The sequence below is a fragment of the Zalophus californianus genome, chromosome 10 (genome assembly GCF_009762305.2).
Source record: "Zalophus californianus isolate mZalCal1 chromosome 10, mZalCal1.pri.v2, whole genome shotgun sequence".
NCBI classification, from domain to species: domain Eukaryota; kingdom Metazoa; phylum Chordata; class Mammalia; order Carnivora; family Otariidae; genus Zalophus; species Zalophus californianus.
The window spans coordinates 1,745,460-1,763,653 of NC_045604.1; the positions used below are offsets into that span (position 1 = coordinate 1,745,460).

The 18,194-nt window shown below is 58.1% G+C and overlaps 1 protein-coding gene across 2 annotated transcripts; it reads right to left on the reverse strand.

Annotated features, from left to right (window-relative positions):
• Positions 1-12,751: 12,751 nt before the first annotated feature.
• On the reverse strand, positions 12,752-18,166 carry SSR2 (signal sequence receptor subunit 2). 2 transcript variants are annotated; one of them, XM_027610845.2, is made up of 6 exons: positions 18,103-18,166; positions 17,448-17,605; positions 16,609-16,707; positions 15,671-15,779; positions 13,891-13,968; positions 12,752-13,303 (listed from the first exon to the last, which is right to left on the reverse strand). In XM_027610845.2, exons 2-6 carry the CDS (start codon positions 17,603-17,605, stop codon positions 13,193-13,195), a joined length of 555 nt encoding a protein of 184 aa, XP_027466646.1. In that variant the 5' UTR covers positions 18,103-18,166; the 3' UTR covers positions 12,752-13,192. The 2 variants fall into 2 exon arrangements, with proteins under 2 accessions (XP_027466646.1, XP_027466645.1); XM_027610844.2 differs by having other exon boundaries at positions 12,752-13,105; positions 18,103-18,148.
• Positions 18,167-18,194: the final 28 nt, after the last annotated feature.

Here is an 18,194-nt window from a genome sequence, read left to right on the forward strand (position 1 = left end):
AGGGAAAAAAGACATCTGAATCTTTTTTTTTTTTTTAATAATATATACACCCAATGTGGGGCTGGAACTCACGACCCAGAGATTAAGAGTCACGTGCTCTACCGACTGAGCAGACCAGCTGCCCCAGATCTGAGTCTTAGAGTGTCAGCCCTGGGCTGGCCATGCAGAATACATTCTGGAGCTGTCCTTGGCTCCCAGGCCCTTGGGCTGCAGGCTGAGGGCCGGCCTCATGAGCCTCAAGCTTTTGCTCTGTGGACCTCGGTGCGTTTGTGCGCACTTGCTCTGGAGGAAGGAACAAAAACGCCAACATGTAGACAGGGAGAAGTTTCAGGGAGTGCTTAGAGATTAGAAGAAGAGAGGAGGGGAAGGAGAGCAGGAAGGCAGGGAAGGGGACAGCATCCCCCAGCAAGGAGCGGGAGCAGCGAGGGAAGGGGCTGGGGGTGGGGGGGTGGTCCGCGAGTCCTCGCACTCAGCCTGCAGGCCAGCCTCTGCACTGGGCACTTGAACTGTTTTTTTCTTTTCGAAATAATCACAGCTTTAAAAGATAGTTTTTACTATCCTGATTTTTGGAGAGATGAAAAGGATCCTTCAGCTGGTAAGTGAAGGATCTGGGAGTTGGTCTGATGCTCCACCCTGTTCTTTCTGCAGCACCATGCGGGACTGGGGCTCGGGGGCAGCAGAGATGCTGGCGGGAGGGGGCGCTGGTGGGAGGAGATGGGTCCAGCCACTGCCTGCAGCATCCTGTTACCCTCGCCCTCTCCCCCAACCTACGGGCTGGACTGAGGAGGCCGGCGTTGGGGCCCCTGGCCAGCTAGAGAGGACCTGGAGGGGAAGCAGCCTTAGTTGCCCGGCTGAGCTAGCCGACACAGGGGTGACTCTAAAGGCCTTGTGTGGCCTCAGGGGTCCCTAGGTCCTGGCTTCAGATCCCCAGATATGTTCCCTTAAGCGAGAATGCTGGACAGACTCTACACCCTTTCTCATTCGATAATTCCGTGATTCTCTTGTTAGAGATCTACTGTTTTTCAGGGCACCAGATGCCTAGTTTCATCCCACACATTATAAGTTCGGCTCCAAAGCTGAGAAATGTGGGGTCCACAGAAAGAAGTGGTTATCACAATCAGGGGAACAGGGGCCTTTTCATGAGAGGAACAGAGATGCCCACATCAGCGCAGAGTTCAGACACAGAAAGGTGGGGACAGAGAGTCATACAGAAAGAGGCAGGGGCAGGACCCCAGGAGTGGGGGACAGGGCACGCAGACCCAGGGAGGCAGACAGAGGGGTTCACACAGCAGACACAGCCTCAGTCAGATGGAGTCAGAGCGAAGCCCGCGCGCAGACAGACCAGCAGCTGGCAGGACAGGAGAGGCAGAGAGTGGTGGCTGGACAGGCAAGGGGGCAGGAGAGGGGGAGAAGGCTCTGGCCTCCGTGGGCACTCTTGTCCATACCACGCGGGAGGGCTGGCCACCTCGGCGCTGCAATTCCAGAAAAGCGTCCAGTTCCTCTTGGCTCTGCAACAAGGGGGCCTCCCGGGCGCCCGTGCATCCCGACGCCTGCAGTTCGCTCCTGAAACACACATGGCCACCGCTGCCGCAGTACCTCCTGGCCAGCGAGGGGCACCAGGGAGGAACCCCGCCCAGCCCAGCCCTTCCTGTCCGCACAGAAGCCGCCCAGACCCAAACCTCCCGCCTTTGGGGCTGTGCTTTGGCAAAGCTGCAGGCAAGGGTGGCCCCTGCTGGCCATGGGACAGTACTGTCCTCCAGAAGGACGCCGGTGCTCGTAAGAGGCCACGGGCAAGCCGGAGTCTCACTCCTTGCCTGGTTTGTGATGCCAAGCTTTGCCCCTCCTCAGCCCAGGACTCCCCAGGGGCAGAATTAGTGCCTGATGGCGAAAGGTGACCCCGGGAAGACCCTGAGATACAGCTGGCCCCACATGAGGGGCACCCAGGACATCTCTGCCGTTCGACCGGTTGCTCTCGGGAAGGTTCCGTGAGCCCTGTGGGCAAGGCTTCCCAGCCGAGCTGCCCCACAAGACAGTTCAGGGGCCCGGCACAGGGTCCTCGCCTTTCCCCCACCTCGGCCAGCTGTGCCCAGGAGCCAGAGTTTGGTCTGCTCACGTGAGGTAAGGGAACCTGCCCGTGGGGACCACGGCCAGAGCAGAGAGTCAATGACCGCTCACACTGAGGCTTTCCACATTGACCCCCAGACCTTCTGTTTCTGACTTCCTCTGTCTTTGGGGATGTGGTCAGGGGTTTTCCAGACGAGGGGGAGAGCTGGTCCCTGTCTTCTGCCAAGCAGACGCACACAGAGCTCTTCCCCCGCTGCAGGGCTGTACTGGGATGCCTAAAACATCCTGTATCTGCGTCAGCCTGGGGCATCCAACCAGCAATGCCCCACCCCGGGGACACATCTCAAGGAACCTCCCAAAGTTATCTGGGCTCACTTTCCTCGGCTGTAAAGTGAGGAGTTTTGGCTCCATGGTCCCTGAGTCCCTTCCAGCTCTGACATCCTTTATGGGTCAATGAAACCCAGAGTGGGAGGTAGAGGCAATATGGCCCCCTTCCATACCGTTCCCTCCACAGCCTCCCCCACCTGCCCCCGAGACTGGAGGGGAGCTGGGGGTAGCCACACTTTGAAAAGCAGGGTCATCCTCCCCAAAGGCCCAAGAGAGGCGGGGTTCAGACTCTCCAGGGAGGGCCCAGGGCCCAAGTGTCCCCAGCTCCTGGCATCTCTGCCCAACCACTGTCTCCTGGGTCTGGGACTTGAGGGAAGGAGGGGCAGGGGGTCCCCTGGGGGTTACCTGCTCAATGGATCCTGGAGCTCCCTGCCTGGCCCCCAGCTATGTCTTTTGAACGGGTTGTGGTTGTGGCCATGGGCACGGAAAGCCCCTGACCTTCGGAGGGGTACAGCATGGCAGCCATCTCCCTGCACCGTTTTCCCCTCCTCCTCGTCTTCCTCCAGCTGCTCCCTGGACTCGACCACAGACAGGCAGCGGCGAGTGTGGCCTTGGGGCACCGGGTCTCCACCTGCGAGGAACACCTCCGGGACGTCTCCGTTCATGGGAGGCACACGCAGGCCAGTCTGAGTCAAGAAGACAGGGGGCGTGAGAGGAGTTCTAGAACCCTGGAACTGGGCAGTGTCACAGCCGGCCTCCCTTCCCTGACGTGCAGGACAGGAGCACGGCTGCCCCAGAGCCCAGAGCAGTGGCCAGCTTCGCTGACTCCCCAGCCCAGTGTTCTTTCCAGGGCATGAGGACATCCTCATTCCCCCATGATCCTTCATGTCCTGAGCACTGGTGTGGCAGAAAACCCAGCCAAGCAGAGAGAGATGGATACCGTTCCTGTCCTCAAGGAATTCACAGTCTGTGCGTGTGTGTGTGTGCGTGCACGCACGCAGAGACAAAAGCCCAAATCACAAATGACTACGTGGCCAGAGTGCCCAGGGCCACAAGAGAAGATGCAGCAGAAGGCTGTGTGCTGTCGAAGGAACGAGCGTGCAGCCAGGTGGAAAACTCAGTAAATGGCTCCCGAAGGAAGTGAGCAGCCCTTGAGGGGTCTAGAGGGCTGAGTGGTTAGCATCTGGCCAAGCTGGGGAGGGAGGGGTCTAGGCAGACAGAGCAGCAGGGAGGAAAGTTCATGAGAGTGTTCCCGTTTCTCCCTCCCAAGGCTGGTCATATGGGAAGGAACAGAGCCGGAAGTCCTCTCTTCAGAAGCAGAGAGAAGGGCACCACCATTCGCCGCCACATTGAAATCTCTCCTCTCCCCCACGCGGGCGCTCTCCTCGCTGCCCAGCGCTCCCAGTGGCCCTCGGGCCTTCCTCAGTGTGTCTCGGAGTGAAGAACCCTCAGGAGCTCTTCCAGTTGAAAACGAGAAGCCCCACTTGAGAATGAAGTACCAAATACCCGAGTACCGAGGTGGTGGAGGGGCGGGCGGGACCTCTCCTTTCCTGCGGGCCTCCGCCCTGCTCGCTCCTAGGCCCTGTCCCTGTAGGTCTTCCGCTGGAAGGAGTCTCCCAGGGCTCCCCCAGCTACGGAGCTGGTGGGAGGACCTGGGAAGACCAGGAAGACGTGAGCCAGAGTCCCCCCCACCCCAGGCTCCCCCCGGGTCATCTTACTCCCCTGCATCCACACCAGAAGTCCGATTGTTGGAAAGTTGTTCCTTCAAGCTATTCTTCCGACTGTCACTACAACCTGTCCTCAGCCCTCGCCCCGGCCAGCACCGCGGAGAGGCGCTCGCGCCGTCCCCGGCCACGCCAAGCGAGGAAGGGGGTGAGCGCTCGGGCCCACGCAGCTGTACCTGCGGCCCCGTCAGCGGCTCTGGGGACAGACAGGGAGAGGCCTGGGAAGCTGGACCGTGCTCCTCACGCCCGGGAGCCATGTAGGGGGCCGGCCGCCAGGACAGGTCTGCTCTCTCTGTGTCCGCCAACATGGCCTGGTGCATCTGATGTGCTGGCTAGAAATGGGATGTGCAGCTCCACGGCGAAGGGACACCGTCCGAGGGCCAGAGCCTCAACCTGCCATCCAGTGGTCTCCAGAGCTGATATTCGGGGGCAGGAGGGGGAAATGCCCAGAAAGTATTGTGAGAGGCTGGGGTGGAGGCAAGGGGAGGACCCGGGGTGCTCACTGGGGACAGAGAAGCAGAGGTTGGAAACGGGACAGAGACCTCACAAAAGGGGCAGACGGGCTGCGGTTACCAGCCCCAGCTTCCCTCTGCTTTTCCTGCCCCAGCGGGGTCCGTGGGGCTGGGTTCGGTGGGGAGCCTTTCATCCCCCTCCATCCCAGGGGCTTCCACCTGCTGGAGCAGGTACTTGCCCCCTGGCCTGGGGGACAGAGAGTTCTGGTCCTGAAATCGCGCCCGTCTTCCTCCAGCTCAGACCAACTGGCATCCGGCCTCTTCTGGGAGACCCACCTTTTCCCAGCACCTGCCTCGTTCGTTCCTGGCCTCCGCCCTCTGTGTAAATGGAACCGGTGGGGCTCCTTCTCCCTCCTGTCTTCCGTTTCTCTCCATTTGTCCTGTTCTCTCAACTCCACCCTCCACGCCACAATGCTAATCATTCCTGTTGTCCTTCGAAGAGATGAGGTGTAGCAAGGCTGCCTCGGCCCCTCCCAGAGACGCTCCTCCTCCGCTCGCGGAAACGCAAGCTGGCCCTGTGGCGGGTTCTCCCCTCGGCTCCACCGGCTCCCGCCAGGCCCCTCCCGTCTCCCTCTGCCTCCTGAGCTCAGGAAATGGTGCAGGGCAGCGGCCAGGGCTGGCTCTCACGCGATGGTTTTATTTAGCCCCCAGATGAGGTGCCATCATGTCACATCACTGCTTCTGCGGAGCAGAGGTAGGAGGTTCTGAAATAGGTCTGGGGTCAGATGCTCGAGAGGAAGGCATGGGAGGAAAGCAGGAAAGGGCTCTAAGAAGCCATTTTATCTTCTTGTCTCTGGATGGAACGGTTTCCCCACCAGCACACACCATCAGCGTCTCCTGTCCCTGCTCTGAGCGGGTGCCATCCACCGACCGCACTGGTCATCAGTGGTTTGTTGGGCACGCTGGGGTGCTGGGGTGGGAGCACACAGCACTTGAACAGAGAGAGAGACTAAAGTCTGACACTGGGGCGCCTGGGTGGCTCAGCCGTTAAGCGTCTGCCTTCGGCTCAGGTCATGATCCCAGGGTCCGGGGATCGAGCCCAGCACCAGGCTCTCTGCTCAGGGAGGAGCCTGCTTCTGCCTCTGCCCCTCCCCCCTGCTCATGCTCTCTCTTGCTCGCTCTCACCCTCTCATTCACAAGTGTCCCCTCTCTCTCTCTCTCGAATAAATAAGAAAATCTTAAAAAAAAAAAAAAAAGTCTGAGACTATAATCTCCTGAGGGTGCTCGAGTGGCGCCAAAGCTCATCGGCCGGCTAGCTGTGCCACGTGACCCTGGGGACTTGCTCAGCACTTACGAGCTTCAGAACCATCTGGAAAATGGGAACGATACTGACCCTGCCAGGCTGCTGAGAGACTCGATGATAACATCATACAGAATGTGACCGGCTATGCTGGGCGCATGCTAGGTGCCTCCAAAATGCTCGGCCTTGTTTTTATTTAGAGGCACAGAGAAGGCCAGACGCGGAGAGATGGGATGCTGGGGACTGGAAGACCCCGGACAAAAGCAGGAGTCGGCGTCATAGGGCGGACGCCCGCACCTCCCTCTTAGAAAAAGGACAGCGTGAAGAACTCGCGGCCCGACGGTAACAGCATGATGGGGGCTCATGGCCATGAACGACCTCCGACGGAAAGGACAGCAGGTGGCTGGCCTCTGGAGCGAGAAGGGCCGGTGGACCCTCGGAGGGAAGGGTGGGGCGGGGTGGTCCGCTCACGGGAGGCGGTGGCCGGCGGACTCTGTGGGCCAAATCTGTCCTGCCATCTTTTTTAAGTGGCTGGGGGAGAAAAATCCAAAGAAGAACGCTACTTTGTGACATAAAAATTCTATGAAATTCAAATTTCAGTGTGCATAAATAAGGCTATTTTGGAACACAGCCATGCTCCTTCACTTACATATGGTCTGCGGCTGTGTCTGCATTACGACAGCAAAGTTGTAGCTGCGACAAAGACCATCTGGCCCACAAAGCCGAAAATATTTATTATCTGGGTCTTTACAGAAAAAGTTTGCAGACTCCTGATTTAGAGCAACTGGGTCTCCAAATCTCAGGAAGGATGAGAAAGAAACCAAAGAGAGATATTGAGGCTCAGTGCACACTAAGCAGGCATTGGGCCACAAGCCTGGAGGCAGGGGCGCTGAAGTCCCCAACGTCCGGCCCATTTCCGCGATAGCACCTGGAGCCTGCAGGGGTGGAGCTAACCCGCACCGAGCGCCTACATTACCTGTGGGATCCTCATAGCCATTGAAATACATTGAAATACATCACCATCCCCATTTTCCACATGAAGAAACAGGTAGCACAGAGAGGGAGAGTGACCTTCTCAAGGTCACAGGGCTGTGGGGGGAGCAGGTGTGTCACACTGTAGAGCCAGATTTCTTTCCTAACGCGGAAGGCAAGCTCCCAAAGAGAGCAAGCACCTAGCTTTGAAAGAAATCTGGAGACACTGGTATTCACCGCCCCCCATGTTTGCCCCTTCACCGACCCAGCCAAAGAAAGGAAGCAATTAGATGGGGGTCCCAGAGAAATCAAATTTGTCCTTTCTACTTCCTCTGTTATCTTAGAAATCTGAGGCGGGGGGGCAGGCGGGGCTTCTGCTAAAACCGCTGCCCGCATCCACCCCGCTAGGCAAAGCAGACTGCGGGCAAGCCTGGCGGGCCCTCTCACAGCCTGGGGGGCTTCCTGGGTCTGGCCCTGGGGTCCTGAGTCTCCAAAGGGGGGCAGTCATGAGGAAGACCCCCAAAAGAACCAGATAATAAAGCCTGGGAAGGAAGGGAGAGCCAGATGTCCTGGTCTGCTGGGTTGTCCCAGCCCTGGGGGGACAGGATCATGGAAAACCCTTTGATGGTTCCAAATTTAACCTGCCGGCTTGTTCTCCACTGGACAGTAAACCATTAATCCAGCAGTGTCCTCAGATGGGGCCGGAGCTGGGCTTCTCCTGGCCTCAGATCAAGAAAGCCCCAATAACCACGGTTGCTTCCTGCCCTGCTCCACAGACACCCCGTTCTATGGCAGGTCCCAAACACCCCCTCCCCGGACGGACTGTCTCTCAGTGTGAGGTGCATGAGAGTTCACTACGGTGTCCTACCTGCCACCTGAGAGTAGTATCCCAATTCCCAAAGGCCAAAGGCCAAGGGTATATGCAGAGGGCTTTCATTCATTCAGCAGACATTGCTTTGGCACCTACAGGGTGTCAGGCTGGAGAGGGGGACCCAGCAGGGTCTATGCACAAATACCGGCACCATCCCTTACTGGGACAGGGGCAAGACAGGCAAAAGCCGTCTATCTGCCCACATCAGCTTCCAAGCTGCCTTTTTTTTTTAATTAAAAAATGTTTTTTAAAGCTTTTATTTATTTGAGAGAGAGAAGAGAGCACATCAGTGGGAGGGGGGAGGGGCAGAAAGAGTCTCCATTCCAGGACCCCAAGATCATGACCCGAGCTGAAGGCACTTAACCGCCTGAGCCCCCCAGGCGTCCCCCCCCCCAGGTTGACTTCTGAGAGGCACCCACCTGCTTACAGGACCCACAGGGCAGAGTTATCGATTTTATTGTTAGGGCTTAATTCCAGAAGTCCAAAGCCAGAGAGCCGGCATCTGCAGCCCTGGAAGGTAAGCACACCCCCCCTCTCCTTAAGACAGTAGTAGTCAGGCATCTACTCAAACACCTGCCCTAAATCAACCCCCCCCCCCGCCCCCGCTGCCGCCGCCGATATGCTGGACTCACGAATCAGTCAGGAATTGTGCTGCTTTGGGCTTCCAAAGGTGACCACTTTTTCTGTTTAACTGGTTTGCAAACTGAAGCCAGGCCCCCCCCACCCCCGCTTCCTTCCCAATGGGCCTGTGAACGCATCCTACCAGGGGCTCGCGTGACTGGAGAGCCTGGGGCAGGACCCAGCAGTCCCCGTCCACCTCCGGCCCATTTGCTCCTTGGCATGTGTTCAGGGTGCTGTGCCAGAGGGTGGGGCAAGAGAGAGGGTCTGAGGTTCAGAGGGACACACCTGAGAAGACTTTGGCCACTGCGTCCCAGGGAATTAACCCATCAGATCTCAGGGGACAGCCACCGTGGGAGGTGGACTGGAATCTGGGAGTCCCTAGCTCTCAGGTGTGAGTTGGTGGCCCCTGAAATCTCACAATGGATGCCCCAGGGTACAGGGAACCGTGTTGGGCCCTGGAGGGAGGGGACCCTGGATGAATGAGGGTCTCGAGGCTTCACGCTGGCAGAGCCACCCAGCCTCCCGTACCTCCTGAGTAAGAAAAGGAGACCAGACAACACCGTAATGGACTTTGGTGTCAGATGGACTTGCGTCTGAACCCCGGTGCTGCCACGTTCTTCTTAGTTGTCTGGCCTTATTTAACTTCTCCAAACCCCATCTTCAGTGCAGGGATGACAGCATATCAACCCCACCGAATCGTACGGATTAAGAACGTACATCGAGGGTTTGGCACCACTTGTCACACAAATAGTAGGTGTGAACTCTTGGCCGCACGTGAGACCCCTATTTACACACTTGCACCCACCCCAAACACACAGTGTTCTCTGAAAATGGGAGCTGAATGCAGGAGGCTGGTGGAGAAGCTCCACACGGCCACTTCCTGGTGCTGAGGGGCTCCTGAGGGGCTCTGCCCCCAGGGGGGTCTGGTTCCCGGGGTGAGGACCCAGGCAAAGGGAAGAGGGGAACTCACCGGGCCTGGGAGGTGTCCCAAAGATGGGGGCCCTGCTCCTGCTCTCGGCTGCTGGCTTCCGTACAGGGTCGAGTCCCACTTCAGGGAGTCCCTCTAAGAACCCAGTCCAGCACCTCAGTGGGGGCGCCTCTGTTGGTCCTTTTCAGGTTACTGCTCATGGTCCAAAAGTTTGCATGGGGGAGGGGGGCACTCCTTCCAACCCAGACCAGCTGCCTCTTCAACTGCTCCAGCCCTTCCCTTCCCTGCCCTACTTCAAACACCCCAGAGGTGCTGTGCCCAGGCCTTTAACCCCTTGGGTGCCGTGGCAGGTCCCGAGGATCCCTGGGCCCCCTATCCTCAGCACTCCCTGAACAAAACAAAGGGCGGCTGCCGGACTCAGGCCCACGTGGAAACAGGGAGAGGAAGCCAAGCTGGGGTCGCCCTGAGACTATGTGGGCACCTTCCCCCTCCCTCCAGCGGGACAGGGAGTGCCGAGGGGAGAAAGAGGGCATCGCAGGGAAGGCCCACAGCTGGAAACCTGCTTGACAACAGGGTCCCCCTGGGGCCAGGGAGGACCTTGGCCCACTCTCAGATTTGGCTGCAAAACTGCCGTTGGTCCCTTTAAGAGGCAGCTTCCAGCGGGGAGGGGCGATTACCGGGAGCCTGGAGGGCGGGCTTCTACCGGGCTCCCCAGGCGCCGGCTCCCCCACCCCTGCCCCATCACAGCTTCGGGGGCTAAGTCCCCTCCCGGCTTCCAGGCTTCCTGGGGCAGAGGACGTCCTGACCTAACGGCCCTCCCCGCCCTCCTCCTCCCAGGCCCGGTGGCCTGGTGGCCAAGGGCACGTTGCCGTTGAGGACTGTGTGTGGCTGGCTCTGCGGGCCCCCCGGGCCGGGCCTCAGAGCCCCCTGGCAACCTGTCCATACAGCGGGGACCTGGGGTGACATGTGTGCCTGCGGTGGGACAGGAACGCTGGGCCCACAGCCCTTGTGCAGGAGACATGCCCCTGCCGATCGCCGGGGATCCGAACAAGCCCTGCTCCCCGGGCCTCTCCTGAGCAGGGAAAGCAGACGACTAAGTTAGACGACCCACAGTCCGTGGATCCGGCTCCAGAATTCTTCGTCTAGGTGACAGGACAGCGCTGCCACACGTGGAAACCGTGCCCTTTCCTTTCCCCAAACCACAGGAGCCACAGGGGCTGTTTCTCACTTCACAAGAACACGGGGGACCCCACCTCATGAGTAGGGGGTCCTCGGGGATCCTCTTGTTAAACAACCTGCACCCAGCTGAGGACACAGGCCCCGAGGCGGGCGGGCTGTCACAGGGATTAGGCCTTGCCTCGGCCCATCCTGTAGGCTTCTTGGAAATTCTTGGAAATTCTTGGAAATTCCTAGACCCGGGCTCACGGACTTTCTACAGCCAGAGTCCCAGGGCGTAGTATGTGAAGTGGGTGGAAATCTGGACACCTGGCTCCTCCTGGCACCAGGGCGGGGTGTGTGGTGAGCCGGTGCTAACTGCAAGTCTGGCCAACGGTGGAGAGAGCACTGGTTTGCAGGGGGGAGAGAGGGCTGGTTTGTGGGGGGAGCGTGGGGGATGGAGAGAGGGCTGGTTTGCAGGGGGGAGAGAGGGCTGGTTTGCGGGGGGGGGGGGGGAGAGGGCCGGTTTGCGGGTGGGGTAGGGGGGCGGAGAGGGCTGGTTTGCAGGGGGGAGAGAGGGCTGGTTTGCGGGGGGAGGGGGAGAGGGCCGGTTTGCGGTGGGTAGGGGGGCGGAGGGGGCTGGTTTGCAGGGGGGAGAGAGGGCTGGTTTGAGGGGGGGATCTGGAACACGGTGATGGCTGGGTCCCTATCTGTACGGCCTGCGGGTCACACCTCCCCAGGGTGGTCTCCATGAGGGTGGAGAAGTGCTGGCTGCAGGTCCTCTCCTGTTAGGTTTCTTCGAGAAGCTCGAAGGGCTCAGTCCTACGGCCAACTATCTCCGCTGTCTGTCTGTAGGTTTCATGGGCTCTTCCAGCCTCCAGTCCGGAGGCTCACATTCCATCCTGACTCCCGGGAACCTGATCTCTCCAGATGAAGTGTCTGGCTTTGGCCTTTGTTCAAGGGGCCTGTGACACTCACTGCCTCCACGGTGCTTTTCTTGTCATCTGTGTCAGACCTGGGTCCCCCCTGCCTCCTCTGTCCCGAGGGCCAGGAGAGAAAGTGCCGAGTTCTCCGGGAAGACAGCCCCAGCTGTTGGGAAAGGAGTACCTCCTCGTGTTCAGGCTAAGGACAAACCTCCCGTGGCACCTTCCAGAGTTAGGAACTCTACCCTGTTCTCTAAACCACAACCCTTCCCACTGGAGGTGGTCTTCACCGTTCTCAGCGGAGACCACACGGACAGAAGGCAGAGTGCTCCCTCCTCCAAACACTAGCATATTCCAGTGCTGGGGGCATGGTGCCCATCCAACCAGCCCCCTGCTCCTTCCCTGCCCTTCTCAACCTCAAGCTTCTGACCTCTGCTTTCCCCCACTCTCCTAAGTCCCAGGTCTCCCCCAGAACACACCGAACAAAGCCAATATATCGTCCCCGCCCTCTGACCTGGCCAGTCCTGGGGTGTCCGAGCCGCAGCCCCTGAAGGCGGGAGGTGAGCTGGTGGAGGGCTACCCCATTGGGAGCCTCCCTTTGTCTCCACGTCCTTTTCATCCCTCCTGGGGCCCCAGCTCCGCTTGCTGGGCCCAGGAAAGGTTAAACCGGTTGGGCCGTCTCCCCCCCGCAACCCCCAACAGCATCTAAACTGGGCAACTTGGTGGCAGGAACAAAGCGGGCGTTTGTTGGGCTCCCCTCCTGCCTGGGAGGCCATTCTCGGACCACGGCATTCCTGGCTTGGACGGAGTCAGCTCAGAGCGGCTTCTCCTGGCTGCGGCAGCCAGAACCACGGCCTTTCCACAGGCCGTGCCCAGGGCACAGCTCAGGGGCCGCAGGTGCTCCGGAATTAAAATGAACTCAAGCTAAGAAACGCTAGTTCCTGGGGAGCCCAGCTGGCGGCTCGGTCAGGGAGCACGCAACTCTTGATCTCAGGGTCATGAATTCGAGCCGCACCTCCGGTGTAGAGATTAAATAATTTAAAGACAAAAGAAAAAAAAAGCTAATTCTTAAACAGAGAAAGGGCTAGAACCAGGCGTCAGGAAGTAGCTTTTTCAAGGTCAGCGAGTACATCAGGGCAGAAGGTCTCGCGGGGCATGAGGACCTTCCTTCCTCTCATCCTGTGTCCTCCCGCTGTGGGGAGGGGCTCAAGGCAAGGAAGGGTCAGGGTGATATGCGCTGAGTGGCGAGAACAGAGGGCAGTAAGGGACGGAAGCAAAGGCGTCCGGGGGGCAGACATCTCTGAGCAAACAGGACCACAGCACCTACAGCAAGGAGGCAGGAAGTCAGCCCACTTGCCCAGGAGCCGGGCGGCCCAGGGCCTGAGCTCACCCAAGTGACGAGAAGGCAGACAGGTCAGCGTGGCATCTGTTTTTATTAGAAAACCCCATTTGGTCAGCGCTCCCCTGACCCAGAACAGAGACTGGGTAGCCTCTGAGAGTCCCTCAGCCTTCATCTGATCTTCCAGCCTCTTCTGAGAGGGAAGGGCGGGGGTGGGGGTCGAGTCAGGCAGTCCCCAGGCAGTCTCCCGAGGGCCCCCTCCTGCGCCCGTCAGAGTTCACACTGCAGCGCTGCAGCGGGCACCAGAGGGCCCTCGAGGCTCGAGGCTCGTTGCTGGAGGCATTCCTGCCTGTATGGCTTCAGGACGGACTCCGAGGCCTGGTCCTTCACTCTGGTTGAGAGCAGGCAGGATCCAGAAGGTGGCAGAGGCTAGGGGATGAGAGACTGCACTTGAGAGACCCTCCGGAGTCTGGGAAGCACCTGGATCTCCTGGGCAGGGAGGGCCGAGGAAACCCCTCAGTTCTTCTTGGTCTTGGGAGTGTCGTACTTCCGCTTGCTGGAGTACCACAGCAGCAGGGGGATGCCGATGGAGGGCAGCGTCATGACTCCGAAGGCTGCCCAGTCCAGCTGTGGAGGACGACAGAGGCCCTGCTCACAAGTCTGGATGAGGGCATGGGAGGGCCAGGAGGGAGGTAGGCACCGAGAGAGGGAGCGGCGCAGCCCAAACGTTCAGCAGAACCTCAGCACAAAGGCCCCTCTGGCTGCTCCTGACAGAAGGGCTCTCTCCACACCAACCTATCTTCCAAGCTATGGCGTCCAAGGCCTCACCTGACCTGACCCAGACTGGAAGAGAAGCTTCTCTAGCCCGCCACGGTGTTCCCACTCGACCTTCCCAGCACTCTGCAACTCTCTGAACTTAAGCACATATTCTTTTAAACATCAAAACAGACCCAGGACTCCAAAATGGGGCTCGACTCAGGGCTGCGTAGAGAAAACGGGCAGTTTTTTGGTTGTGGCCATCATGAACTCATGGCCAAAAATCTCTAATCATGGGTAAATCAGGACATTTGGTGGCGGTCTGTATCAGACCTGAAAGAACAGATATTAACGAGAACCAACAAACTAGACAAATCTTCTAAGGAGACCAAGAGTTCCCCCGACCAAAAGGGTGTGCTCATCCCAGGGGAAAAGAAAGAAGATACTGCGGAGCTTACAAAATGTGGGGAGAACCTCCGATCAAACTCTCGCTGGGCCAGGATTCCTCCCTGTCCGGGGGCGCTGGTAAAGCCAATCTGAAAGGAAGACAAGAAAGGCATTAAGGCAAATCCAAGTCCTTCTCATGTGAGAAAGGGCAGTCCCGACCGACGCAATCCGAAGCATGACATTCTCGGTTCCCAAAGGCGCAAGAGAGCTTCGAGAAGATGCGGGAAAATAAAGAGCTGCATGATTCTCAGTGCGTCGTCGAGGAGTCCATGGGGAGCCAGGAGACACACGATGAGCTTTTTCTCAACAAGGCAGGCCAGGCTTGCAACTGAAGTTAAACCAAATCCTCTTTGTTCGCCTCAGGCTCTGGAAGAGTGGCTCACACCCCTGACCTCTCTGCAGGACGAGGTGTGATGGAAGGACTTGCCCTTGGCAACGGCTGCCCTGTTCTTCCAGTGGAAATGCTCTTCCATACCTCGCCAACTGACAGGAGGCTCCAACGACCCAAGGAGCATTCGGGAAAGCACGGAGCCCCACCCAGACGCACACAGGAGAGGCGGGGCCGGGGCCGCAGCATTCCTGCCTGGAGAGTAGGCCAAGAGCTGCAGCGCTCTGCAAACAGCCTCGCTCAGAAGTGGCAGCTGAGCCTTTGATTTTGTGTCTCTTAACCTATCAACTACCAGGTAGAAGTAGAGTTCTAAAGCTGCTTCTGAAAGCAGAAAGGACACAAGATGTGAAAACCGAACTAGGATTACGAGAATATGCTTCCATGGGGTTTCTAAAAAAAATGCACAAAGTGCAGCAAAGGTCAGAGACTCTTAGATTTCTTTAAGTCCTACGGTTGACCTGTTGAGTGTTTCCCCCACTGTGCATTCACTACGCAGCCTTCAGCCCACTTTGACATCTCGTCAGGGGCCTCCAAAACTCACGGCCAGAGACGGTGTCCCCATCTTCTTGGTGTTCCCCAGATCCTAGCACACTACTGGAGCTCAATAAGTGTCTGCTGACCCGTTTGACGACTGATCAAAGGACTGTTTACTACTGATTTTCTATTATACGTGAGAGAAAGAGAGACATCGAAGACAAAGTCCCCGGCCTCAACGAGTTTATGATTAAACTGGGAGGGGGGGTGGGTAAAGACCTACACATACGAAAAAGAGGTACTAAGAGAGCACACAGTTAAATTGAGTGAAGGAGGCCGTCGGGGCTCTAGAAGCTTCTATGCAGTCAGCAATCGTTTGCTGAAAGAGCAAGGACCAAACCATGGGGTGTAAAAGCAGCAGAGAGAAACAAGGGCATGCAGTCCAAAGCTGGGCCTTGAGAGAAGAGGGAGAAAGAATGAGAATGGGGGCGGGGGGGAAGGGGCCCGGCCTCCTGAGGGCGGAATGTGCTGGAAAGCTGGAGACAGAGAACAGCTACGCGACCAGAGCATCTGCAGCAGGCGCCGTCCAAGCGAGGGAAGGACAGACACAGTGGAGACTGGGAATGAGCGCACACGATGGGCGGGAGGGGCACCGGCGGCCGCACGCTGCGTGGCAAGCCACACGGTCCAGATTAGAAGCGACGCCGGAGGGAGGGTGAGGAGAGAGGCTAGGGCTCTCCCCTGCCAGCATCTCAACCGCGTCATTCTGGAGCGTCACAACTTGAAACCTCCTTCCTTCCCAAGGGCAGCCCCTCAGCTTCTGGTCCTTCTTACCGTCCTCAGGATGTAGCGGTTGCCTTGGAACGTTTCTGCAAGTTTTCAAAGGCAAGCAGCTCTAGGCCCAGCCAGCTAAGGTCGGGGCAACTTACCACGACGGGCCCATCCTCCTGGGCCAGGTAAGTGACGGTTGCCGAGGTGAAGTTGAAATAGCCGGCCTTGAGCGGGCGCAGGACCACGGTGTGGGAGACGTTGCTAGCGCTGGCCCGACAGTCAAGGAAGCAAGATGATGAAGCCGAGGTTGAAACATCCTTTCAACGTGTGGACTGGATGCACCGTTCACAAAAAGGCTGGCCCACACATGTGATTTCCAGTCTGCGATCCTCTGCGGGCATGATAAATACAGACCTTTCTCTAAGCCTGAAACGTGGGGTATAACAGGATGTCTTCCCAGCCAAGAGTAAGGGGTCTCGGAGACACTCAATAGGCAGGTTCACGCTGTACTCAGTCCTGGCTTTCTGAAGTCAACTTTCAAAGCAACACATACGACGGGTGAAAAATCATTCTCACAGAAACTCACTAACTGAAGGAAGACTGAAAATACAAAATAAAAACAAAAAAAACCGAAAGAGAACACTTATCCTCATTGGTAAATCTAAATACTTTCATTCACGGGGGGGGGAAGGGGGAGTTAATCTAATTCCACTCGGGAAATAACTGGTGGATGCCGGTAAGAGACCCACGGAATGAGAAATGCCTTTAGGAGGCCGCCCGGGGCCTCCGCGCTAGCAGCCAACCGACTTTCTTCTAAAAGCGGCTTAAATATCCTCGTCCAGCCACAAACGGCCTCCTAAGCATCTACCTCGTCCCCATACAGTATGTCGTAGCACCTTATAACCTGAACTCAAGGACCCTCCTTCCTCAGGTCTACCCTCAACCGCGCTCGATTTTCTACTATCCCATCTTTTCTGGAGAGGACACAAAGAACGGCCACATGCAGCCAGACTATGGGAAGTGACCTTGCCGATCTGTTGGCCATGTGATCAAGTCTTCCCCAACACCAGCCTTCACCACCCAGTGTCAAGGATACGGGGCAATCCGGTCCCATTTGACATTGAGCATTCCGGAAACAATGCCAAAGTCCTCCGGAGGGAAGGAATCATCAGATAACTCCACGTCTAACGCAGCGCTACAAAATGGAGAGACAAAAGAGGTTGGTGAGTAACAGATACAGAAGTAAAGGAATCAGCAACTGGGGGCACCTGGCTGGCTCAGTCGGAGGAGCACAGGATTCTCGATCTTGCGGTTCTGAGTTCGAGCCCCTCATTGAGTGGATTACTTAAAAATAAAATCTTAAGAAAAAAGGTAATCAGCGATTAAATATGCCTGCTTGTCCTAAAACATGAGAACTACAAAAGACAGATATGAGTCACACAGTAACTTGGGTTGGCTGTACTGAAGAATCAAGGTCAAGGACTGGATTCTCTGCCTAAGAAGCACCAAGGAAGGAATGGGCCCACATTCTCTCCTGCCCCAATTTCTGCGTGTACGTGTGTATATACAGAAGGGGAAGGGAAGCAAGACCCACACGGAAGGGAAAATTAAAGCGAATAAAACTAAAGAAAGGCAACACACATGCTTACAGGTTAACGAAAGAAAGGAAGCTGAAACCTGCAAGCCCGGAGGCAAGGAAGGATCGGATCTCGTCTTCCTCCCCGGTTCACCCTCATTCTTGCTTCTTCCCCCCTCAGAAACTCTCCCAGCTCCAAAAAGTGGAAGATGGTCTCTGGGAGCTATGGTAAGTAGGTCCAGGAGTGCGTTCACTCGCTCCTGACACCTGTTGCTGCGTGTTCCCCAAGGTCTCCGTCCCCAGCTGGGAAATCAAAGAACTTCAAAAGGGCGCAACCTGCAGCCCCCGGGCCCCCTCACCTCGAGCCGACATTGTAGATGTTGTACTGTAAGGTCAGGTCTCGCCCCTCCACGGCGTATCTGTTCAGCAGCGACTTGGAGGCCAGCAGCCGGGCTCCGTCCTCTGCATGACTGACAGCAGCAAACAGGGCCAACAACACCGATGCCAGCAGCCTCATCTTCGGGGGGAAAAACGCCAAGTGGGCCATCAACTCAAGCACGCAGTCGCAGCTCAATGTTCCTGGCAGCGCCCCCCTACCAAGTCCGCCAAAACTCTCTTAATCTCACCAAAGCAGCAGCCCCCTCCTCATCAGCCAGCAGGGCTGACCCACACGCCGGAATCTCCCACCTGTGGGCCCCGCCGCCCTCTTCCCGTCGGGGGGCCGGGGAGCCACCGGCTGGCGGGGCCGTCCCTCGCACAGGCCTCCTCCGCCCAGCCCCAGGGGGTCCTCCCCACGCACCCTGCCCGGGCCCCAGCCCTCCGGGCCGCCCCATCCCTTCCGTGGGTCCCTCCGGGGCTCAGCCCGCTCGGCCCTCCTCCCCTTCTCGCCAGGAAGACAAGTCCCCCGCCGGCGCGCCCCTCTGGTCCCCGCCGCGGCCGGGCGGCCCCTCCGCCGCCGGGCTCTACGCGGACCCGGCCGCCACCCCGCCCGCGCCTCCAGGGCTCGGCGCTCACCGTGCGCACCCCACAGGCCTTTCCCGGGCCACCACGACCGGAAGAGAGCGTCAGCGGCCCAAAGGCCGGACGTGAGCTCGGGCCGGAAGCCT

Bases quoted from the DNA above. Each gene is read 5' to 3' on its own strand.
- SSR2 (XM_027610844.2), bottom strand. From the start codon at position 17,605: ATGAGGCTGCTGGCATCGGTGTTGTTGGCCCTGTTTGCTGCTGTCAGT. The intron at 15,780-16,608 runs GTATCCTTGACA...CTGTCGGGCCAG, and splicing joins AAATGGGACCGGATTGCCCC to CGCTAGCAACGTCTCCCACA. The intron at 13,969-15,670 runs GTAAGTTGCCCC...TCTTCCTTTCAG, and splicing joins AGGAGGATGGGCCCGTCGTG to ATTGGCTTTACCAGCGCCCC.